At 42.1% G+C, this 25,841-nt stretch overlaps 1 protein-coding gene across 9 annotated transcripts in view; it reads right to left on the bottom strand.

The window, feature by feature from the left end:
* The window catches only part of FRY (FRY microtubule binding protein), a 445,796-nt gene that overhangs the window by 68,808 nt on the left and 351,147 nt on the right, over positions 1–25,841 (bottom strand). For all 9 annotated transcript variants that reach the window (XM_043576463.1, XM_043576388.1, XM_043576406.1 and 6 more), the window contains 9 exons: positions 21,604–21,703; positions 21,137–21,308; positions 15,483–15,739; positions 14,893–15,039; positions 13,766–13,934; positions 12,428–12,518; positions 6,509–6,591; positions 1,214–1,364; positions 564–667 (listed from right to left, as the gene is read on the bottom strand). In XM_043576463.1, the coding sequence (XP_043432398.1) occupies positions 564–667; positions 1,214–1,364; positions 6,509–6,591; positions 12,428–12,518; positions 13,766–13,934; positions 14,893–15,039; positions 15,483–15,739; positions 21,137–21,308; positions 21,604–21,703 (1,274 nt within the window). The remainder of the gene's footprint in view (positions 1–563; positions 668–1,213; positions 1,365–6,508; positions 6,592–12,427; positions 12,519–13,765; positions 13,935–14,892; positions 15,040–15,482; positions 15,740–21,136; positions 21,309–21,603; positions 21,704–25,841) is intronic.

Genomic DNA, 25,841 nt, shown 5'->3' with positions numbered 1-25,841 from the left:
ATGCTGATAGATGGACTTTTCTTGACCTCTCAGTAGCTTTTGACATGGTTAGCATTCCTCCTTCCTGGGATGTTCTCTTCCCTGGGTCTCCCTGTTAACTGAAGGGATTCTAATTTTGTTCCTTGCTCTCTAACTAAACTTCTGAGCCTCCCTGGCTTGTTCCTCTTCCCATTTTTATTTTACCATTTGGCTATTTTAAAATCTCAGTGCTTGGCCTGCTGCGCTCTGTCTTCTTTCTGTCTGTGTGCGGACAGTATCTCACAGCTTTAAATCGATCACATCTAGCCAAAGACCCTCAGAGAGGTGCAATATGTTTCGGATATCTTTATAGATATAGCATTAGCGAGGTACCACTGTATAGTGCAGAAATAGGGCAATTTTAAGCAATGACCGATCAACTGAGATTGTAGAGCAGATGTCACATAGAAGCGATGAAAAATGGAAGAGACTAAATATTTCAGAACTGTGGAAAGCAGGACGTCAACGTAAAAGGAAAGCTCTCTGGATTGTGTCTGTAGGGTTTTGACCCCATAGTCCAGAATTCCTCTTCGATCCAGTCTTACCTAAGAAGACAGCATGGAGTAATAATGGTAGATGAAGAGCCCAATCTTCTCTCACACTGTGATCCACCACCATCTCAGTCATAAAAATTACAGCAATATTGCACCTAATCAATGACATGGTGAAATTAATGTAACTTCTGAAGAGGATGGAAACACACTGCAGATCATTAAGTCACAATTAAATACAGCTCTTGAGCCCTGCTGAAGAATTATGTGAGACGCTTATTCCAGGGAATGGAATTTATTTTCCGAAAAAGCACAGAATTCCACAGAAAGAAGAAACTTTCGCTGAGCTAATCACAAAATAGGGAGTCTCACTCGTTGCTAGGTAATAAGAGCTGAGGGAGGAAGAGGAGAAAAGGGCCCTCTTTTCCAGTTACTCACGATCTAAAAATCATCACAGAATGCATATCCACATCCAGATTACATCAAGAAAAACTTCTGAGTTACAAGGCAGCTTTGCACATTGGTTGCTAGTCAACCAAACGCTCCAAATGTGCTGAGAACTGCAATTAAAGTCACGCATGGTCCCTCTGATTTCAAAGGTCATTTCATTTGACAGGACCTGGAATGATCTCCCTCTTCTCACGGGAAGAAAAGTCCAGTCAGATCTAAGCAGTCACTTCCCACTACCCACAAATGCTACTTACCTGTGGAGGGGTCCCCGGGGAGTGATAGTCTCTGGGAGGTAGTCAACCAGGGGGGCCCAGCATCCTCCAGTACAAGGCATGGGTAAGGGCTGTGGCTGTTTGGTCTCTGTAATAGTCAACAGCCAGCCCGTATACGGAGAAATCGGGTCATCTATAGGGTGAGAAAGACAAGCGTGCATTATTTTTAGGGAGTGATGATTTTTGTCTTCCCTATTTGGTGTTTGTAGACAGAATCTTACAAATTTAGGCTAGTAAAAATAACTCTCTAACCATCCCATTTGGTGAGTATGAATCATAGGATCAATGGGTTAGCATTACTTGATCAGATTTTTTAGTCCCTTTATGTTTTGATAATCTAATATACAATTACGCACTACAGATCAATGGGAAATACAGACATGCAAAAAGAAGACATTAAATCATTCTCATCACTGCGAGAACTTGGGCTTTCTCCAGTCTTCCCCATTGCAGTAAAATGCAATTCCATGTTTCCAGTTTGCTCAGGACAGGAGCCTTAGAGCTATCTGTGACGTTTCTCTTACATCTCGCATCCAGCTCATAATCATGATAATCATGATGAGGATAATAGTAATAATAAAAATAAATACATTAGGAGCTAACACAGGGAATACCTACTTTGTACCAGGCACTTTTCTATGCGTTGTACATTATATTAATAATTAATAGCCCAGTAATGGGTACCTCTTACCCCTACTTGACAGAAGGGAAATAGAGGTTAGGTAGCTTGGCATCATATACAGTGAGCTGTACCTTCAAAACATATCCAGAATAGTTCCACTTTTCACCATCTCCATCACTGCCAGGGTAAGACACTGTGTTCTCTCACATGTTTACTGCAATGGCTTCCCTACGGTTTCCCTGCTTCTGTCCTGGCCCCGCTACAGTCTGTTTTTCCACAGAGAAGCCAGAGCAGTCATTTTAAAACAGGAGTTCATTCATGTCTTTCTCTCTGCTTCACACTCTCCAGTGGCTCCCCTCTCCACTCAGAATGAAGTCCAAACTCTACACCATGGCCTTTAAGGCCTTACACGGTCTTCCTGCTGTTTCTCCCCTGGCTCATCTCCCACCACCAGCACCCTTGCCCACGCCACGCCAGTCATTTGGGCTTTCTTGCTGTTCTGTGATCACGCTCGGCACCACCCAGCTTCAGGGACTTCACCTCTAGCTTTCCTTTTGGCCGCAGAGCTGTCCTGGAGAGCCACGTGGTTCTCTCCTCCACTTCACACAAGCCTTCGCCCAAGCGTCAATTTATTGCAGAGGATTTCCAGGAAATCCCCAATCATTTGAAGTCCCCTCCGTCTCTCACCCTGCTTTAATTTTCCTTTCTGGCACAGATCACCCATTCCCCAGCACTGACTGCCTCCTCCGACTCTCAAACAAGCTGCACGACAGCGGACACTTTCTTTTGTTCGCTGCTGTTTCCCTAGTTCCCCGAACAGTATCTGACATGTGGCAGGGAATCAACAAGTATTTTTTGAATGAATGAACTTCCTCAACAATATCTTTAAACTAAGCACAGCAACAAGTTTCAAAACAACCTACCCTCATACCTAAAGGAGCTAGAAAAAGAACGAACAAAACACAAATCCAGCAGAATGAAGGAAATAATAAAAATGAGAGCAGAAATAAATGATACAGCAACTAAAAACCAAAACAAACCAATAATAGAACATATCAACGAAACCAAGAGCCAGTTCTTCTAGGAGGTCAACAAAATTGATAAGCCTCTAGCCAGACTCAGGATGGCGCTCTTTTTTTATAATGCTCTCCATAGAGGCGGGTGGCATTCAAAGACGACATTTCCTCTTGGGGTCACGTGATATGAGCCAGGTACATGGCTTCAGACAAGCTGGCTCAATCTGGAGAGTTGTGGTGTATCCAAGAAGAACGATGTATTAGATCAGCTTTAGGCAATTTCTCCCAAATAAAGTTTTTCTTGGCTGCACTCTTGAAAGGCAGTGAGAGGTCACAGATTCGAGGCTGCTGGTCCCCTGTAGAAGGCTGGGCTTACCAGTTAGCAGAGCGGATGGACGGGGTGTCTTCCTACCGTGAAGACTGAGGCTCCCCACAAGGGCAGGTGCTCGGACACAGCCCCCTTCTGGGATGGCAGGGAAGGGAGTTTCCAGGGCAAGGCCAGGATTCGCCTCAGAAAGCGACCGTTGGGTCTTACTAATGCACCAAAAATCGAGCAACTGGAACCCTATAAATTCTATGCCACGAAGCTAGGCCACAACAGTTTTAGTCCAGAAAAAAATGTAAAGCGGGTGTGACAGTTCCTCATCTCATCTCAGACATCCGGGTAAACTACCTACAGGATGTTTCACTTTCAGCAAATCAACATCCTGAATAACCATCCAGGATAAGCTGGTTGCAAAATGTACTCCTAAGTAATCAGCTACTCTATAATGAAACTTAAAAGGAGAACAAAAATGGGGAGCCTACCAAAGAATTAAGAAAAAAGAAACTTGTGATATTTCTGTTAGGAAAGGACATAATTTTCTTTGTTTCAATGATGTTCTCAGGTACACAGCCCATCAGCAAAAATGTGTTGGATTTTTGGTGGTTGGATTAGGAGTAAGTTGGCCTGAAACTGGTTTTCTACAGTCAGGTCTAAACCACTAGGACTCAGCTGCTATCCAGCCTAACTAGATGTAGCCTTATTATGGAGACACATACACTAACATATGGCCTGGGAAAATAATCCAGGTATTTTAAGTAGCTCTAAAACAGCTTACATAATATTAATAGGAAGATCTTTATAGATCTAGGTCTAAATCAGTTTTCTGGTCCATTTTACTCAAGGTACTATAGTTTGTCTGTTTTTATTTTTGTTTTTAATAGAAAATACTTTTAAGAGGCTGCACATGGTCTTTCCATCTGGGTAAACCCAGATTATGAAGCCTCAGGCCACTAGAAATCTCACCTGATTTCTCCTTACCCTTCCTATCTCTACTAATCCTTCCAGGAATTCAGGGAGAAAATAATCACCCTTAACATATACCAGATGGCTGGCCATAAGGTTTTCGAATTGAGCCTACCAATCTTTGTTTTTCTTGTAGCATAGGCTATATCCCTCATTGTGTAGCTAGAACCAAAAATACATCAGGGAGAACCCAGTTACCAAAGCCCTAAGGGTATTTGTCCCCTATTAGATGTGGTGCTACCCTCCAGACAGCCAGAGTCAAGGTCTATTACTTAAACACTTGGAAAAGGACCTTAATATGTTCTGGACTTTCTGTGATAAGGGAGGATCTGTTTGAGTAACTTCATTTCATTTTCTCTTATAATGAGTAATTTAAAATATAAGCTCTCAGTTCCGTAACAACATGCCATGAATTGGAACTTCTTTGGTCAATAACCGTAATCATGTAAAGCATATTATTGACACATGACTCAAATGAATTCAAATTCTGTGCCAAAATTTTCCCATTAAAATGCTGTTTATGTAGGCAAAACAAATCTATAAAAAAACATTTCTAGGTGAAGTAGATGCCATAACGATAACATTAGACTTCTTTTTAACCCTTTACAACTATTCACAATGGTTTTGTTTTTCCCTTCACAAATACTTCATTACTTTTTCTTTTTGTCCCTAAAGCCAGTGGTCTGAGTTTATATAATGACATAATTATTATTATAATTATCCCCTAAAATTCACTATTTACATATTTTCAAAATAATTCTTTCTTTATTATAGTGATTCTATCAAATTCTATGTCTGGGAGCCAGAGCAAAGAGGCACACTTTAAAGGAATCAACTGCCAAAGAGCAATATTCCCGACTAACCAGTTAGCAGAGTGGGTGGAGGGGGTGTCTTCCTACTCTGAAGACTGAAGCTCCCCACAAGGGCAGGTGCTTGGACACCACCCACTTCTGGGATGTCAGGGAAGGGAGTTTCTGGGGGCAAGGTCAGGATTCGCCTCAGAAAGCAACTGTTAGGTCTTACTAATGCACCAAAAATTGAGCAACATAAATCCACAGTCATGGAGTGTTATGTTTTGTTAGGCTTGGCACATTCTGAGGGAGGGGGGTCAGGATTTGACTGCTTCACCTTTTTATGATGCAAATTTTTTGTCCTCAAATTTGAAATATCGCACAGCAACCAGACTTTTCTTGTACCAACAACTCTCCATTTCTCAACTACTACTCTCCTCCTCTGTAAAATCTAGGCCCATCTAAAACTGATGGTCGGTGCTCAGGAGATGCAAATATCCAGTGTTTGGATGGTACAGTCCCCTGATGGGGCACAGGAAAAGGTGAAAATACAAACAGCTTTATCTTACCTCAGTAAGAAGTTTTATAGGGACATAGCTGAAACTTAACCTAAGTTAGAGGATGGTAACTAGATATGGATTTTAGACATCCCTTCCATTGGTATTTTCAATGCTGGAGAATTGCCTGTCTGTGCATTAAGAAGCAGAGTAAGGACAGTTGAAATATTCTGTCATTGGAATTACTTAGCTCTTACCCAGTTGGCACATTTTCCATAGAAACAAAACAAATCAAAACAACAGCTACAAAGGTCCTATGAAGTGACTTAAAAAATGAACGTAATTCATGAAATACCATCACATTTACAATTTCCACCAAAACAGACAAATAAATCCCATCAGACAGTTTACTGATTCCCTCACCATACTGAAATGTCACAGGAAGTGTTCTTTGGTTCCAGAATTTCTGTAACTTGTGACCATATGATACCCTTTACCTGCTCCGTACCCACAGAAGCCGTTCAGGGCTTAAACAAAATAAATGAATGCATTGACCTTTTTGGTTTTCCCACCTTCTCAGGGTACGAAGAAATTCCTGTGACAATTATATCTCCCAGGTTAGTAATTTTCACTTGGCTACTGAGACTATGCCATTGAGAGACTCACGGTGAAAACCGATCCTCCCCAGGGTGAGCTGACGCACAGAGCTTAAAGGTCAAATGCTCTAAGATAGGTTGAAAAATTGAGCTGCGACATCTGTTCTCAAATGGACAATTTCTTACTAGCCTTTCCCCAGATGCATCACCAAGGAAAAAACGCCAGGAATATAAAAGTACAGATTTGGGCTGTAGTTTGAGGTTTTCTGATTTTGAGTTGCCCACTGTGGAGTTTGTTTTTACTTTAAGATGCTGACTCTATGCTTACCTGCACAGTCGGATCACATGGTTACTTAATATTTATGGGTCCCTTTTTAGTCATTAGAAGAAGAATAATCAAAACCCTCATTTTCTACTCTCCAAATACCTGCATTCCATCTGAAACCCCACATCCTGCTGGTACTTACTTTTATCTTCATCATATGATCCTCCAGAGCTATTGCTGTATCTTGACTCTAGGCGGGTGTGGGCTCTGATGACATTACTAAACCTTCAAATACAAGAACAACCATCAGAAATACTGACACGTGCGTGTATGTGCTGTTACTCGTAAACACATACTCGTAAACACATAGTGGTTGAGTTTTTGGCAGCAAGTTCCAATGACGCTTTTCCTAAAGAAATCCTGGAAAAATTGTACCCCTAACATTTTGTTTTTCTCGAGAGGGCTAGTAGTCACTCTTGCTCAGGAGCACAGGTTCAAGTCTCGCTTTCAGGCTAATATCTGAATTGAACTAGGAGATAGCATTTGGTTAGAAAGAAAATAGCAATGGCACTGAATAAATAGGAACCTCTTATTCACATGGTTGCCTGGCACATGGTAGGTGGCCAATACGTAATTGCTGATTAAGTCAATGTAGATAGAATTGGAAATATACAAAAATGGTTTCATAACAAATCTTGGGCTTCGTCAGCTTTACAGTATCCCTTAAAATGATGTGAAGGTTTTCAGGAAAAGGTCCCTGGTGAGGAAATAGGGTGGGTAGGGTTATACAACTTGTCAAGTGTCAACCACAAGAAGGCGGCAATATAAGGATGCTTCTAGTGCCATACTGTCTCTGAGCAGGAGAACAGGTGATTTTAGGACTGAGCTCTCCCTCACTAGCTCTGTGGCCTTGGCCAGGTCCCGTATCTCCTTAGGGACCCTATTTCCACACCTGCCAAAAAGGAAAAATAAATAGTTCACCCTTTATTTCACTGGAATTGTTGTGGGAATCAAAAGAAATAATGCAAGAATGTTTCCCAAGCCGTGAGACATCTAACCACCAAGGTATTAATTATTATATTTCTACCTTGAATTTCTAGAATTCCTTCTCTCTTCAGGGCACCAAAGGCTTTCAAATCAACAGCGTTTTTATTATCCAAAGGCCTCTAATGTGGGGCAAGAGTGTGGCTGAGGAGAAGTGTTGATAAAGTGTTATGTCTATATTTATTTTATATAAAATGACATAAACAGGTTTTATCTACTTAATATACATGCTGCCAAAGCAAAGAATTAAGTCCATCTAAAAATATCTGGAAAATTCAAACCACAGCAGGTGTGTTCTCCTTCATTACTGACTGGGTGTTCTGCCTTAATTGACCACAGATCAGTGTTTTATTTCCCTCTAGAACACTGGGAAATTCAGGGCTATTGCTATCCTCCAGTGTATGGAGAAAAAGGCATGCTTTAGGAAAAAGTCTCGATGTTCCGTTTAGATGCCTGCCTTGTCCCGGGTATATAACCTCAGAACGTTGCATCATTGATTTAGATTTACTGAACACAGTAATGTAACAGACAGTAATGACTCTGCTTTTATGCACTTCTTAAATGTATGCAGCAGATTTCTGACAGTCATCTTTCCCCCAGTAACTCTGTATTTCAAACATTATTGTCATAGCTATTGGGCTATTGCTTTGTGAATCCATAAAACAGAACATCTAGGACATCTGCTCAGTCTGTCTACATCAGACCGAACTTACGAGATGAGTAAAGTGACAAGCCTATTACCTTCTGAAGGTGTTCTTTAATCACATTTGTGCTGATAAATGCAACATTAAAAATGGTGTATGCAGAGTCCAGATCTAATTCCACGTCTGGAGATTTCCACGGACAGAGAGCTCAAGAACTATATATGGTATATGTTGGTTTTATAATCATGCTCTGGAGGGACCGGGCAGGAAGAATTACAGAATGGATGACAATCCTTCTCTTTCCCTTTGAGATACATCTAAAGGAGAGTTGGGCAGATGTTTTGAAGCTGAGGTGAACAAGAGCAGCAAGCCCCTTCCAGACTGTTCTTACTCTGGAGGAGACCAAAACCATAGTGCAGCAAAGCGTTAGCTTGACAAGAAAAAAAAAATAAATAAATGAATAAAAAATAAAAAAATAAAAAGAGTAAAAACTGGCTCCTAAGTGTAAAATCTGTTATTTTCCTTTGCTTTCCTGGCTTAAAGAAAATAATTTTGGGTCCTGGCTTTAGAGGAATTTGAAGGATTAAGTAGACCAAATGGCCCTTTAATATCAAAGGTACATGTCTAAGAAATATATCATGAATATAGCTCCGATAAGAGAAAAACTAAAAGGACAAAATATTTTTCTAAATTTTATTCTGCTGACTTAGCTCAAATTAATACTTAGGTAATTTTTGGTAGATTATTAATCTCTATCCCTGTATCAACACAGATCACCAGAAATTTATGCATTTTGAAGTTTATTGCTTTGGTTCTCTTTGAAAAACCCTTTCATGGAACTACAATTTTTTATTTATTTTTATTAAAAAAATTTTTTTTAACGTTTATTTATTTTTGAGACAGAGAGAGACAGAGCATGAACGGGGGAGGAACAGAGAGAGAGGGAGACACAGAATCGGAAGCAGGCTCCAGGCTCTGGGCCATCAGCCCAGAGCCCGACGCGGGGCTCGAACTCACGGACCGCGAGATCGTGACCTGAGCTGAGGTCGGACGCTTAACCGACTGAGCCACCCAGGGGCCCCTACAATTTTTTTTTTTTAAAGCACATTTAAAGAAAAAATTTTTTTTTGTTTAAAGCACATTAAAAAAAATTTTTTTTTGTTTATTTTTGAGAGACAGAGATAGAGCACAAGCAGAGGAGGGGCAGAGAAAGAGAGAGACACAGAATCTGATGCAGGTTCCAGGTTCTGAGCTGTCAGCACAGAGCCTGACGTGGGCCTGGAACTCACGGACTGCGAGATCATGACCTGAGCCGAAGTCGGCCGCTTAACCGACTGAGCCACCCAGGCGCCCCTCATGGAAGTACAAAATAAAAAAATAAGCTTTTATTAAGGGTTGATGCATTGAAAACACTTATGGAGTTTGGTTCTGCGTATTTGACAAACTGCTATGAACAGCAATTTTAATAAAAATATATTTCACTTTGTTGTTTGATTAAAAAAAACACCTACATGATAAAATTCTCCTTTGAATTTAGGGTAGTTTCTGTTAGTAGCTTCCAATGAATCATTTTTGCTTATTTTTACACACTGCAAGTTATAAAATTCACCGTACTTTTCTTTTTTACTTTGGCTATTGAAGAACTCAAGGTTGGGTTAGTATTAGCTTTTAGTATTTGTCCTTCATGAGGACTTTTGACACAACTATCTTACTCTCTTCTTAGCTTGGCTCTTATTCTATTGCCCTTGCGTTAACGGTACCATAACCTATCTGAACTTTTTGTTAGTACAATAATAGTATTAAGTATTTCTGAAAGACATCAAAGGACCACTAATCTACCTGTAAAAAACATGGCGTCAGGCCTGTTTCTGTGCAGAACTCCGTGGGGCCCCCTGGATCCCAACAATGTATTTTGGTGACTAGGACCCCCCAGGGGTTGGGTAACACAGCACCTTGGTCAGTATTTCTGAGCAATTATGTCTATAGACTCTTTGTCTACAAGGACTGTAAAGAAAAGGGTAAGTAATTGTCTTCTGTAATGGGGTTAGGAAGAGGGAGGCAGAAAGAGGGGCTAAATGGAGTTTGGACAGCGTATCTTTGGGGCTGTGAGATTTCTCCAGTTTTCATTCACATACCGACTAAACATTGAAAAATGCCCACTATGTGCAACACAGTAGTCTAATCAATGAGGATAGCAATGTGTATAAGAGATATATGGTCTCTGTTTTCCAAGAATTAAAATCGAGTGGTTGAGACAAGCATGTGTACAAGTACCTATAAATCAGCATGACAGGGTCGGCAAGGAAGGAAAGGTAATAAGTAGACGAGAGAAGAGAAATGAGACATTTTAGGCTGAGGGCACAGTCTATTTTCATGGAAAAGAGAGAATGCATTAGAGAAATAGTGCAGGTGGAGTATTATATGATCAATGGAATGATCTTTGGGAGAAAATATTCATATATGTATGATCACATATATATGAATATATATAAAATGATCAATAAATCTATGCATGAATAGATACAGCATTAGGAAAAAAGTAGATATATATGAATACGTATACAAAGTGTGGGTACCTAACTACATCAGGCTTTCTAATGGCCAACAGAGATACAGTGTGGGAGGAGTAAAGCAAGAGCTAAAGAGAAAGCTTCTATTAGAGGTGTTGCCTGGTCTCAATATTACAGAGATGACTAGCTTAATTTCAAGGGCCACCACTAAAAACTTGGGCAGGACACTCAGGAATCCAAAGGGGCTTCTGTAGTTAGATGTTGATAGACATGCATCACCTTTCCACCCTAAATAAACTTAAGACGGAAAGTTCAGTCTAGATGATAAATGATAAAGAATGTTACACTCCAACTAGAAAGTAGAAATCTCTTTAGAGAGATAATGTGATTATTTACCATGAGGAAGTTTTCCAAAGAAGGTACTAACAAATATAGATTAAAAACGTGTTAATTAATAATCTCGTATTGTCACTGATGTATGGAGTATGAAAACCTTTACTTACTTCTGAGAAAGAAAGAAAGAAAGAAAGAAAGAAAGAAAGAAAGAAAGAAAGAAAGACAGACTTATATTAGAGATCTGTAAAGGATGAGGTCTATGATCATGAGCCCCTGGGGGTTTGGGCGTTTAGCCTGAAGGAAAGCTCATATGGATAAGCATCTGCCTGAAGGCAGTGCAACAACCCAGTCATGAACCTACTGAGGAATCTGAGGAGGCCTGAAATGGAAATGAGCCTTCAGAACTCCAGACGCAGTAAGTCTTAGGTCATCGTCTTCCACCTGCAGCCCCTGCTGTATTCTTTTTTTAAAATTGTTTTTTAACGTTTATTTATTTTTTGAGAAACAGAGACAGGGTGCGAGCGGGGTGGGGGGTGGGGTGAGGGGGCAGAGGGAGAGGGAGACACAAATCTGAAGCAGGCTCCAGGCTCCTAGCTGTCAGCACAGAGCCCAACCCGGAGCTCGAACTCACAGACCGTGAGATCATGACCTGAGAGGAAGCCAGTTGCTCAACTGACTGAACCACCCAGGCGCCCACCCCCGCTGTATTCTTGTGCACAGGATGAAATCCTGAGGACCATCATGAAGCATCTGAAAGCATTATGGGCTAAGTGGATTATTTTCATTATCTGATCTATTAAATTATCTCCAACCTGAATTTGTGAGCGTCTCTTCCTTGTTACTAATTTCTTAAGTGAAAGGGCTCCCTGGTAGTTTTCACTAGAAAATGCCCAGGCTGAGGAGTTTTCAACACCATGAGAATCATCCTAATTTTTATTTTTTAATTTGAGTCCTTTTTATTTCTTTTTGTTTCTCTGCTCCTCACAATTAACCACAGGAAATAGTGATGCAGATTTTATGAATTTATGAGTAGCTTCTAGGCACGGTAAAGGGGCAAGAGAGATACCATTAAAGAGTTAATGTAAAGGGAATAGAGGCTTCTTCTAGCAGGAAAAGGCGCTGTTGTTGGCTAGCCAAATGTGACAATGTAAAGGTGAAATAAAAATGATGATGCTTTATAAGACTCGCCTCAAGACAACTGCTCAATCTCTAAGCAATCATTCCCCAATCAGATTTGAAAATTTCACGTGGAAATTCCCTCTAATTCCAGATGGTCTGTGCCCACTAGCAGAACAACCAGTGGTTTGCAGTAAGCCCTGCGGTAGGTGGGATTCAGCCAGCAGAATGACATCCCTCTTAATCTTTCTCTTCTCTGGCTTTTCTCAGGGAGAAATCATTATCTTTAGAGATATCAGAGCAGAATTGGAGTCAGTTTGTGTTTCTAAAGGCAAAGAAGAATTTGTGTGTGTGTGTGTGTGTGTGTGTGTGTGTGTGTGTGATTTATGCAACACAACAAACTCTTACAGGTGCTTTTGTATAGACTGTTGCTGAAAGTTATACTACCTTAAGCCAAATTTGTGCACCAACCTCTCATCTGATTCTTTCAATATCTTGCTCTCCTCGGCATCTGGGAAACTGTCCTGGCCGGCCACCACTGTGTTGCTGCTGGAGGTGGTTCCTGCAGGTAGGATTAGAAGAAAGACACTTAGGGGAAAAGAAATGTAGGGGGGGAGGGTTGAGCCCAGGTCTCAAGTAATTACAGTGCAGGATTTCCTATAAAATCTCATGTTTGAAAGATTCCTTACATCTTCTGTACAATCTCAGACATTCTAAACAAGCTTCCAAGCCCACACCACTGAAATGGGAGAATCCCGGACATCTGTTACGGTCAAACCAAATTCCTTAGCTCTCTGATAAAGTGAGGCTACGACATTCTTGAAACCCTTTCTTCCTGACCACTTAGGTAATGAGCTTATTTATAGCGGCTGGCCCTGCTGCTGGCTGCTTTCACATTTCTGGGGCCGGGAGTTATTAAACTAACATTAGTGAAGCAAGTCCAAGTACCTAGAGTTTCTGATCCCTGGGCTACTGCTTCTCGGTGAGAACACATTCTGGCAGCAGGTGCAGGGCAAACAGAGGGCATAAGAGACCAAGGGACGAGAGAAATTTGAAGGCAGTTATGATATTAGGAAAATCAAAGGGAAGCCGGCTTCAAGGAACTTGAGGAGGGTGTTATCTGTTTCATAAAATGAGGCTGAGAAGCCAATTTATTAGAAGTGATAATACTGCTGAGGGAGCACTTTAGCTAATCCTGGGAGGTTATTGGCCAAGAAAATTCCACGGACATAAGAAGGAAGGTCCAGAAATGAGATTCCCAAGGGACTGCTGTGCCCTGCCTGGAACCAGTCTGAAGTGCAAAGCTCTGTGGCTTACCAAGTCCCTGACTGATGGTCATCCTTACAAATGGATTTCATTAAACTCACGATGCTCTTAGGAGTCTCAGCTATTCTTTAAAAAAAAAAAAACAAACTTTTTTTTTTTTAACATTTATTTATTTTTGAGAGACAGAGGGAGACAGATCATGAGAGGACAGAGAGAGAGGGAGACCCAGAATCTGAAGCAGGCTCCAGGCTCTGAGCTGTCAGCACAGAGCCCAACGTGGGGTTTGAACTCATGAACCACGAGATCATGATCTGAGCTGAAGTCAGATGCTTAACCGACTGAGCCACCCAGGCACCCCAGGAGTCTCAGCTATTCTTAAGCCATCTCTTAAATGAAAATTTAAACAGGAATAAGAAAAAGCAATACACACACACACACACACACACACACACACACTCTCTCTCTCCTTTCCATTCAGTGTTCCGGGTAAAGGAAAATCCAGGGATCCAAGACAAGATGTCCACCCAGCTGCCCTTCCCCTACCAGAGGCTGCCGCAGAGGCCTTGCTGCTGGCCGCAAAGCGGTAGAACGGTGGGTTGTCACAGTGCTGGACGATGGGATTCACGGGCTCTGTCTGTTGCAGCTCAAAGAGAAGCTCTTCCATGGTTTGAATGGTGTTGTTACGGCACAAGTATATTGCCACCTTTTTGATCTGAGAAGAAACATGGGACACAGGATGTTTTCCAGGGCCTCGCCCGCAAGAATGCTAGACTGTAAGCTGTTCCCGTCCATGAATGCATCATCCCCAGAGCTACCATGCTGAGAGCTCAACTTCATGGTCTCCCAGCATGAATCGGAGTGTCTGCATTAAAATTCGCCTCCCGGGGCACCTGGGTGGCGCAGTCGGTTAAGCGTCTGACTTCAGCCAGGTCACGATCTCGCGGTCCGTGAGTTCGAGCCCCGTGTCAGGCTCTGGGCTGATGGCTCGGAGCCTGGAGCCTGTTTCCGATTCTGTGTCTCCCTCTCTCTCTGCCCCTCCCCCGTTCATGCTCTGTCTCTCTCTGTCCCAAAAATAAAATAAACGTTGAAAAAAAATTTTTTTAATAAAAAAAAAATAAACAAAATAAACAAAACATTAAAAAAATTTAAATAAAATGCTGTTCTTTTATTGACCGTATCATCTTCAAATACAAACACTAAATATTACATATCTCCAGAAGATTTCTCTCTGCCTATTTCTCTCCTCCCACCTACATTTGAAGAGAAACACCTGGAAACTCAAGATGTAAGAGCATCAAGATGTACACACAAAACATCTTTATGAGTAATAACATGATGCTTTACTGAGTTTCTCGTATGTGGTGGGTCTAATTTTTATAGAAGGTAGCTTTTAGTAACTGTTAGGAAAATATCCACCACTTAATTCATACATTTCTGTGTCCAGAGGCTTAGAAAGAAGATGACAGAGGGGTCACTGAGACACTGACTGTCGCCTGCTTCTCAGGGGACAGAAGGAAACTTTTATGTAATATGTAGATGAGCTCCTAGGAGATTAGCATGACTGACAGAAGTTGATCTTCCCATTTTACTCGGTGCAAAGAGCACAGTCCCACTGGCAGTTGCAAATACAATGGTCAGGAGCAATGACTCCAAGGGTGAGGGACACTTACGTAGGGCAAGAGAAGCGTGTCACTGCTCACGCCACACAGGCTGATCAGGAACTGCAGGGTGATCCTCAGGTTGTTGGTCCATTTCTCGTTGTTGGCTAAAGCATTCCAAGCATTTTCCATTTCTGGTCCAGGAACTTCGTCTCCATACTAGAACAAACAAGATAAAAACCGGCCCAGGAGACGTGGGGGAAAAAAATGTCAGGAGGCAGAATGTTTGAGGAAAAGTTGTTGTAAGGGTCATGGCCATCTCGAAATCCTAAGGAGGGGGAGACGTGGCCGCTTCTCAGCAAGATGCCATTTTCCAGCCATTTATAATGCACATACTTGTTCTCATGATTTCTAGTATGTTAGCATTACCATTTGTATTTATATTATTACTTTTAAAAATTGTGGGAAAATGCACATAACGTACGTTTTTAAGCATACAGTCCGGTGACACGAAGCACATTCACCCCCGTCCATGCCCTATTTGTGTGACTTTTCACAATAAGTGCCACTTGCCCCGAGTTGGGAGCACAGGGCTTGATTAACCCGCGGGTTTTCCTGGATGACAGAGCCGTGTTACTGAGGCCCGTTTCCTCTGAGTTTACCTTGGCCGTCATGTACATGAGGTTATTCAGGACCAGTGACGTAGCTTCCGGGGAGCCCCAGCCACTCCCTCTCAGCCCGTGTGAAGTGGGCACTTCTCCTTCCCGGTCCTTGACGTCATCGTCTGGGCTGCTGGGGCTTGATCCCGGGAGGAGGAGCCTGCTGTCCACCAGCTCGATGTTGTGCAGCCAGGGCAGCAGGTAGGTGAGCATGATCTGACGCCCGTTTGGGTGTGTCGTGGGAAATCGCTGGCTTACCTCTGGAGAGAGTGGCAGTGACCAAAGGCCACATGTTATCTCATCAAAATAAATATAGATCTTAACACCAACCGACAGATCGGACGGTGACTTCAGTTTACAAAGCATTTTCACGTATACAGCAGCTCCTCCAGGCCGCAAGATCTTACAACTGAGGCTCTCCCTCAAGCCTCTCGCCCCTGGTGCTCTGCGGAGGCTTGTGGGAGCGCACAGGGGGGAAAGCCTGGGCTTGGTCAAAGCGGACTGGGGTGGAAGGCCTCATGACTTCACACCCACTGCTACGGACGACGTGTATCAGAGCGCACAAAACAAGGGGCTCGGAATCAGAAGGACACGTGATGAGGTCCCAGCGGCTCCACATTACCAGCTGCATGAAATTCTGTGTTAGTTATTTAACCTCTCTGTTCCTCAGCTTCCTCATCTATACAATGGGACCACATAGGTGGTTTGGATCCAATCCAATGGTCTTTTATATATTAAAAGATATAAGGTATAGTATATGCTCAACACAGTGCTGGTCATCTAGGAGGCTCTTAATAAACTGTGGCTAGGATTCTTATAACAATTATTGTCTTTCCACTCTACCAATATTTTACCAGGTGTCTTCTATGAACTCTCAGCTGTAAAAGTGAGAACGAAGCCAGTGCGTGGACTCATGTTTGTGGCATCTACTTGAAAACTGCCAACTGTGTGGAAGCTGTGTGCTCAGTGTCGCACTTCATTTTATGAAATAAATGATTCAAAATGGTAAAATGGTGCATCCAGTCCAGTGATTTCAGCACTATTTTCTCTGAGAGCATTTTGCACTGTTTCACTGCCAGTAGCATTTAATTTTACGACCTGAATAAGCTTTCTTCGGAAATAAAAGCACAGCATTACCTATCTGCTGCAAGCTGCTTGCCATCTTTTATTTCTAACATCTAGAGAAGAAACGGTTTGATCCTAAGGGAAATTCACGAGCATGGTCTGATGCACTTGTTATTATCCAGTGTGGCACGTAATCTCATTTGGAGAGTTTTTGGCTGCTAAACAATAGAACGACACAGATGCCAGGAATTAAACCAAGATAATCCACTGGATCCCTGAGACGGTAGCTTTAATTGATTTGGCCCTTTTTCCAAAAATTGTAATTTTTCTGTTGTGAACACTACGAATATATTTAATGCTGTGCCGCAATAATCAGGGTGAACAGTTATGTTTTACATTGCTTAAAATTTCAAAATTTACTTAATTTCGAAACTTTACGGATGTGACAACTGATATCATGAACTTGTCTGACACATAGTCAGATCCTTAGAAAACTGGAACATTTATCTATTCAACATACTGGGCCTTTTCTAGGTCAAGCCACTGTGCTAGGCACTACGGAGCCAGCAAGGATTCAAGATTCAGTTCCTGTCCCTGAAGAGGAGGCTCTGAGACAGGTGGCTCTGGAGCAAGGTAGAAAGTGACAAATGACACAGAAAGGAACAAACAAGAGTGCTATAGGGGTTCAGCGGAGAAAAAGGACTTCTGGCTACAAAGATTCACTTGTATGGCAAAAAAACTACAGGTAAGACCTTGGATTGCGAGTAACTGGGTCTGTGAGTGTTCTGCAAGACAAGCAAACATTTCTAATAAATTTTAACTCAATAAATGAGCGACGTCTTGCAATATGAGTCGTACATGATGCCGAATGGCACATGATCACAACTGAGCCAATGGTTCTCCTAATTCGTTTTGATATACAAGTGCTTTGGATTATAAGCATGTTTCTGGAATGATTTATGCCCGCAAACCAAGGTTTTATTGTATTTTAACTTGACTAGAAAGGACTGAGACTTTGGAGAGGAATAAATCCTTCCGGTGGGAGGGACAACTGCCATTAAGAATACTTGTCGTCTTTTAACAGTGGTAAAGAAACCTATTGTCTTTTTTGTAGCCATGATTAGCTTCTAACATCACATAATTTGCTTATTTATGATGTTTATTGCATCTTGTCTCTCAGACATAAGGTCAGATGGGGGTGTGGTGGGGGGAAGTCTGTCTAAAGTATCCCACACACCTAGATCAGGGCCAGGATTGTAGAGATCTTTCTAAAGGGAAAAGAGGATGAAAAAATGCCACAGACGTGGAAACAACTTCCATTCACCCCTCCAGAAACAAACTTAAAAAATGTGAGAGGATGTTAGCGGGCTGCTACGTACATTTTCCGGCTTCTTTGGGAGGGCCCTGAGCAACTTGCCTGGCTACTTACAAGGAATTAACTCATCTGAAATTACAGGCAATAAAAATCTCACCACAGGGTTTTCAGTAGTAAAAACAGTAAAAGTGAGAGCTAGAAATCTCTGTAACCTCCTTATTTTTCCACGTTATTAAAAAAAAAAAGCTATTCCTCATAAATCAAAATAGCCGAAAGGTTAATTCTTGAAAAGTTAGATTGAACCTGCTTGCAACTCATTGTACGAGCTTCTTTTGTTCTTAAACTTGCAGTACTTTTACTTCCTCTCCCCTGACTTGTCCACCCTGGTACCAGCTTCTTCCTCTCAGCCAATAAAGCGCCAGTCCTGCTCCCCCTCGGGCTCTGCATCTGCTCCGTCCTCTCGTTCCTTCCTTCTTTCCCAGCCAAGCCACTGAGACCTGGCTTCTGCTGCTACTTCTCCATGGAAACGATTGACAGTTACCAATAATTGTGAATCGTGAACCGTGAAGTCCAGAGGGTAATGTTTAGATCTTACCTCCTGGGAGCTCCAGTCAAGGCTGTGGACTGCTCACCTCTGAAATCCGTTCTTCTCTAGGTTTCCATGAAGTTCACTTTCTAGGTGTTCTCCTTCCTCTCTGAATGGGCCCCTATCCCCGTCTGTTCCCTCACTCTTTCTGGGCCCAGACCTTAGAAGCTGGGTGTCTGGGTGCGTTCTTCCCCTCTGTGCTCTCTCCACTCATGGTCACATCTGCTCTCTTGGGTCTACCCCTTCTATTCCTCAATGAGTCACTAGCAGCGGCCCTCCCTTCACACCAGTCTGTCTCTACACAGGAATGTCTGACAGACACCTACACTCAACATCCCTGGCTGAGCTCGTGATCTCTGCCTTGCCTTACCTCTCCTTTTCCGTGGATTGGCTCTCAAGGTAGGGTCCTCACCCCCTACCTCCCAGATACCATCCCAGGGATTGCCCTCTGTCTACCCTGCCTGGTAGCTCTTGACTCGGGGCTCCCCTTTCCACTCTCACTGGACTTAGTTCAGGCCTCCGTAATTTCCTGTGTGGACCACTGTCATTTTTCCTCAGCTGATCTTCTTTCTTTAGACTGGATGTTCTTTTATCCACTCTCCACACTGCAGCTGGTCTTTCTAAAATGCATTCTGATCTTGTCCTCCTCCCTTCTTGTTTTAAGCTGATCAGCGGCTTCCAGAACCCCAGCAGCTTGCTTGGATGCCCTTCCTATTCCCAGGGCTCTGAGGGTTTCAAGGAACACCTAGAAATAAGTGGCCTACAAACTCCTTAGGGTGTAATACAAAGCCTTCCAAGATTTGACTTCTACCTCTCTGTCTGTCCATGACCATCTATAACTTCCCCTGTCCTTGCCTGTTATGTTAGCCAAACCGACCAACATATAATTTCTCAAATACAGCATGTTATTTTAAACCTCTAGGTCAATGCATGTGCTATTTTCTCAGTCTGTAATACCCATCTACTTGCCAACTGTAATGTCAACTACTTGTTTGCTTTGCAAATTTCTACTCCTCTTTCCAACTGCAGCTGAGACACCAACTTCTCTGGGAAGTCTTGCCTGATACCCCTGGTCCAATAATCGATTATCCCCTTATCTTCCATCTCATACACAGAATGTGCTTTTTTTTTAAATTGCGCTTGCTGCCCTGTATCCCACTAACCATATGATTACACATCTTTCTTTATTATTAGACTATGACCCATTGATGGAAGAGAGACTCTTCTATTTACATCTGTGTTCCTATGACCCAAACACAGTGTCTGGCATATAGCTAGCACTTGAATCTTGGTTGACATGAATAAAATTAAATTTTAGTTTTCCAAGAGGAAAACTAGTTCATCAAGAAGGGTTTTCTGGAGTCCCTCCAGTGTTGCAGGCACGAGGCAAGGATGTGACTAACTCTGCTGCAGATGGATGGAGAGGTTCTCACGGTAGAAGCAGATTTTCGATTAGGTCTTAAGGAAGACTGGAGTTAGGGAGAGGGAGAGAAGGGCCATTTCCAGCAAAGGGAACAGCATGCACAAAATCAAGGATTTACAAAATGGCCTGCGATGTAAAGGATCAAGTGAAATGGAAGCAGAAGGTTCCTGGATGAAAAGGTGGAAAGCAAGGAAGTTTGGAAGAGGAGTTTTTTGTTTTTTTTTAATAAGTGAAGGCATTCCTGTTATTTAACGTCTCTAAGCCTCAGCATCTCGTCCGTAAAATAAGAAGGATGATTATGGTGGTAGGGGTGGTGGTGGTAATTCCACACCAGGACGAAGCTAATTGCTTGGCTTTTATCAGCTTATTTTAATCGTTGCACCCTCTCAGGTAGTTATTACTGCAGATAAGGAAACAGAATTTAGAGGTTCTGTGACTTGCTCAAGGTCAAACAACCAGTGAATGGCAGCATCAGGGATGAACCCTGGCTGTCAAGCCCAGAGCCCCTTTCTAAACGGTACTCGTGGGGTTGTAGAAATCAAATGATAAAGGAAGTGTACATAAAGAGCTTAGTATAGAGCATGCCATATATTAACAACCCAACAGATGGAAGCTGTTATCATCAGCAGCTATTTTTAGGGCAGCTAGGGAGAGACGTTTGAGTGGAGGAATGCTAAGCATATTTGATTTTATGTAGCAGGTGGATTGCACTGTTGAGGACCTCATGCAGGGGATGCTGGGACAGGAATGGAAGATTATGGCCTTGCCCTTCCCTTTCTGCCATCTTAGAGCCCACTGGGAACAGGCCTCCTAAAATAACAAAAGTGTCTGGAAGGCGGTGGCCCAAGGCCATCCTTTCTGGTAATACTAGGGGTTGCTGGAACCAGAGGAAACACACAACTCTTCTTAAATTTAAGGTGTTTATGCTTGAGTTGTAACTGAATTCTATCTAGGCAAGAGATACTCGTATGCATACAAAGCAAGGAACAACACAGCGACTCCTAGTGGCAAACCGAACAAGCCCAGGATAATCTGGGGAAAGGTAACTCTTGCTCATAGAAAGAGCAGCATGGTTCGTGCCAAATTCCGAAGCAGCCTTCCTGCTAAGACCACTGGACACAGAATCCATGTGATGCTGTTCCCCTCAAGGATTTAAACTTATTGAAAAGTAAGTGAGCAAAAGCGTAGGTTTGTTCTCTTGTATAAAAAATAAAATAAAGGGAAGATTACTTTGTGCAGAAATGATCACACAGGTCATTGCATGGTACCTGAGAAGAGTGGGAGGGTGAGCTCGGGGTACATCCTGGCCAGTTCACATGACAAGAGGGCTAGTGACACACTGTAGAGGGGTGGCAATGGGCCGTGCGTTCCATAGAGAATACTTCCGGGTCTCTGTTCAGCGACTTTCTTTGAGTATACAAAGAGCTTTGCTTCAAGGATCTACAAAGAGGTAGGAAAGTAAGACACGGTATGAAAAAACATTGGCTGGCTGTCTCAGGAGTATTTATATTTAATCAAGTTTCATAGTAACAAAACAAATGAATGCATGTTTTAATATAGTATTAAAGGTAAAGCATCAGTTAGTTCCTGTGTTCACAGAAGATTGTATAATTGTTTTCTACTTTTCATATCCGCCAGTGATATACAGGAATAAGCAGCAATCCAGTTATCAACTACCCTTTCTATTTTTTTGTGCTCAAGGATGGAAGTTTGTACGTAAGTAAGTGATACGTGCCTGCATGAGCTGCATGGAGATTTCATAAATCTCTCTGTTGGTGTCAGAGGCCTTGAATAGAACAAGGTTTAACAATGTCACTATGTCGAAGGGATAGTTCCTAAAACAAAAACCAAAAACCAATCAGCATAGTTTACATGACAGGCTGGTTAACAATCATGATAACATTGATTCATGTTAACATAATCATGATTCTAGGTGACAACTGACCTCAGTCACACTTACTAATGACACTTTCATGCCCATCTGGGCATTTCCTCTGCCCCTCATTCTTTTGCTGTTTATTAGAAAAAGGGAAATAGCTCTATTTTTGTTTAAAATTCAATATTGTTGCACCCAGATAAATGAACACACAAAAATCTATCTCACGTAAATAGATTTTAATGATAACCAAATAAGAATGGAAAGAACAGATGATATCTCTACATTTCTCAGTACCTCACTGATTTAACATTTTCATTCAATCCATTTAAATGTAGTAAACACCCAACATATACCAGGAAAAGTTGCACAGCACTAGCGATACTAAGTTAGTAAGGCTGGTCTGTTCCTTTAAGGGAGACTTGGTGTTTAGTTGGGGAGATAATCTATACCATCTAGTTATGATGGGAGTAGCCACAGCATGCTAGACAATCCTGATGAGGGATATCTACACCAGACTTGGTGTTAGGGAAGGCTCTTCTAAGGAGGAAACAAGTAAACTGAGCTCTGAAGAACCAGGAGACATTAGCCAGGCTATGGAAGGGGTCATATGGGGGAGTGTTCTAGGCAGAGACAACTGCATTTTGAAAGATTACGAGAATGAAATGGGAAGATCCCTTCTGTAAAGGAAAGAATCTCTGTGTAGCAGACTGAGTGAAAGAAGATGGGACTAGGGTGGTAGGTGGGCTCAGAAACTTATGAACTTCATCCTAAAAGTTATGGAGATCCTACAGGATGTTCAGTAGGGGAGTGAGGCAATGACACTGATTTTGAAGAACCACTCTGAGTTTTGCGTGGAGAAGGAATTTGTAGGGGGGTCGATATTGGGAGCTGTTACCATGGTCTAAAGGGGAACTGATGAGGGTTTGAATTAGGGCAGTTATGATAGAAACAGAAAGGAGGGGATAAGATCTAAAAACTACAGGAGATAAAATCATCAGGATTTGGCAATTGATTGTATGCACGGGATAGGAGCTGGGGGTGGAGGCAGAAACACAGGGAGTAGGTTATGTGGCAATTAGCAGTATAATCAAAGGGAAAATGGAGCTGAAATTCATTTCATTTTCTTGCTATACAATACTCTTTAAAGATGACTTTTTTTTTTTTGCTGTGTGTTTTTTCTTATAGTGGAAAAGAGATCATGAATAGAAAACCCTTGATAAGATAAACAATTAGGGAATAGTTCATAGCTAGTGAGTGACTGACATTTATTTTGAGGCAAACTTCAGAAAGCAGAAGATGGCTTGGGGGTGAAAAAAGGATATTTTTTTCACTTCTTGTTTTTGATATTACTCAAGCTTAATTTTTTTATCTCACTACTAACACATGAATACAACTTTCTTTAATTTAATATAATTTAATTTTAATTTTTTAAGGTTTATTTATTTTTGAGAGAGAGTGTGAACAGGAGAGGGGCAGAGAGAGAGACACAGAATCCAAGGCAGGCTCCAGGCTCTGAGCTGTTAGCACAGAGCCCAAAGTGGGGATCAAACCCGCAAATCACGCGATCGTGACCTCAGCTGAAGTCAGACACCCAACCAACTGAGCCACCCAGGCATCCCAATACAACTTTCTTTTAAGATTCAAGCAACACCCAGGGCCAGAAGATCTGTTCTGAAGATGGTTCACTCATAGGGCTGGCCAGTTGGTGCTGGCTGTTGCTAAGTACATAGAATAAAATGTGGAAATGCCCATTTCCTTTCTCTCCCCCACTGTAAGAGCCACTCACCCTTTTCTAAGTATACATATAAATATGTGCCTCTAAGCACCCCTCCCCATTACACAGGATTTTAAACATAAATGTGATTATATTACCTCTGCGTATTATTTGGAGATTAACTTTTTCAGTGAATGAGGCTTATCTCAGTCTACTTAACAGCTGCCCAGGATTCCGTGGTATGGTCATACCATCAATAACCAACCTTGCCGTGGATGCTGTGGTTTGCCACCTCGATCCCCCTTTCAGGACTGAGGCATTCAATCTTCCAACTAGCACTGGAGGTTGAGGTATCGGGCTGAACTGCCTTCAGCCAAAGAGGTTTGCCTAGGCCAAGTTTGTGCCAATTCCCAGCAGCAGCCCCTGTGGGACTGGCTGAGGTCTCTTTTCCTCTGCCCAGGCCTACTTCCTTCATTTCCCCATAGATGTTGATTCCAAGGGCATTCCCTAATAAATGTCCTACACTCACATCTTCACCTCAGAGTCTGTTTCCTGAGGAATGCAACCCTTGACACGCATTAACAGACACTTCAAGGTTATTTTCATTTTTTCACTGTTACAATGTCACAGACTCCAAATGTGCAGGTATTTCTTTAGAACAGATTTCTAGAAGAGGTAATGCAGGATCAAAGGGAACATTTAAAATGATAGCAGATATTGCCATATTGCCCTCTAAATGGCCTTACTAATTTGCACTCCAAAGTGATTACTTTTCTAGAACTTGTATTTTTATTTATTTTAAAAATCTTATTTATGTATTTATTTTTTATTTTGAGAGAGAAAGAGAGAGAGAATGAGTGCGGGAGGGACAGAGAGAGAGGGAGAGAATCCTAAGCAGGTTCCTTGCTGTCAGTGCAGAGCCCAATGTGGGGTTCGACCTCACGAACCGTGAGATCATGACCTGAGCCGAAATGCAGAGTCAGATACTTAACTGACTGAGCCACCCAGGTGTCCCTAGAACTGTTATTTTTAAATAAACACAAAAAGCATGAGGTTGGTTTGTCAGATGAGAAACTGGGGAAAGCCTCCCACATGATGGTGGTGAGGACAACGAAGAACGATGAGTAACATTTATGTTATGACCTGCCTGCTCTGTGCTGCTTACTCTGCCAAGGCCTTTACCTAGATTTGCTACTTAATCTTCACAACAAGCCTGTGAGGCTTGGAGAAGTTAAGCATTTGCCCAAGTTCATGTACAAGTGGTGGGGCCCAGACTGCATCCTGGATAAGTCTGACTCCAAAGAATTAACTTATCCACAATGCTATCAGCCTCCGAGACAGCCTCCAATTGCACATTTCATTTGGAGTTCTAACAAACTACAAGATCTGGAGCTATGAAACTAGAAAGAAAGCTCTGTGAGCCCCACAGTGGCAGAGATGTCATACCTATATTGCTGTCCCTGATACTAAGATTTAACATATATGCATCTTTATATAAAATAATACTGGATAATATTGCTGGATCATTGGGGATTTAAAGGCAGGAAAAGGGAAGGGAAAGCCTCCCTCCTATGCAGGGCTATGCACTTGACCATGTACTCAGGGCATTCAATTAACTGCTTAGGGCTGAGCTATGGAACGTATGGAAAACAACATTGAAAGAAATAACACATACAGAAAATGAAAGAAACCTAGGGATGGAAAAAATTAGAGAGATCTCAAATGAGTGAAGGAGGACAAATAAAACATCTGTACTTAAATGTTTAAAATGGTCTTAAGGGCTATTTTGGTTAAGTGTCCGACTCTTGATCTCGGCTCAGGTTATGATGTCATGGTTCGGGAGATTGAGCCCCATGTTGGACTCCGGGCTGACAGCGCAGAACCTGCTTGGGATTCTCACTCTCTGCCCTTCTGCTACTGACACAGGCGCATGCACACACACACACACACACACACACACACACACACACACACTCCCTCTCTCTCAAAATAAATAAATAAACTTTAAAACAGGCTTTCACTATTAAATTATTCAACAAAGGCAGTGGAAAGGTAAAAGAAAAAGACAGCTGTGGTCATTTGGAATAAAAATCAAGTTGTAAAATAAATATGAAAGGCGGATATTGTTCAGAAAGTGAACCAAAAAATAAAACTGTTCCCCGCCCCGCCCACCCCCCCCCCCCCCCAATCTAGAAGAGAGGAGATTTTGAAGAATTTGGGAACCAGCCACCAGTTCTGGCTTATGTAGGACTAAATGACAAAGTTCCGGATAACTTTGAGGTATTCTGGAGAGAAACACATTTTATGAGTTAGTGGAGGGGATTATATCATAGCTTTCTGCTTCTAATAGCTATTGAATAATCAGAGTGTTAACAGAGTG

The sequence above is a fragment of the Prionailurus bengalensis genome, chromosome A1, assembly GCF_016509475.1.
Source record: "Prionailurus bengalensis isolate Pbe53 chromosome A1, Fcat_Pben_1.1_paternal_pri, whole genome shotgun sequence".
Lineage (NCBI taxonomy): Eukaryota > Metazoa > Chordata > Mammalia > Carnivora > Felidae > Prionailurus > Prionailurus bengalensis.
This window is presented reverse-complemented; position numbering and strand designations above follow the sequence as displayed.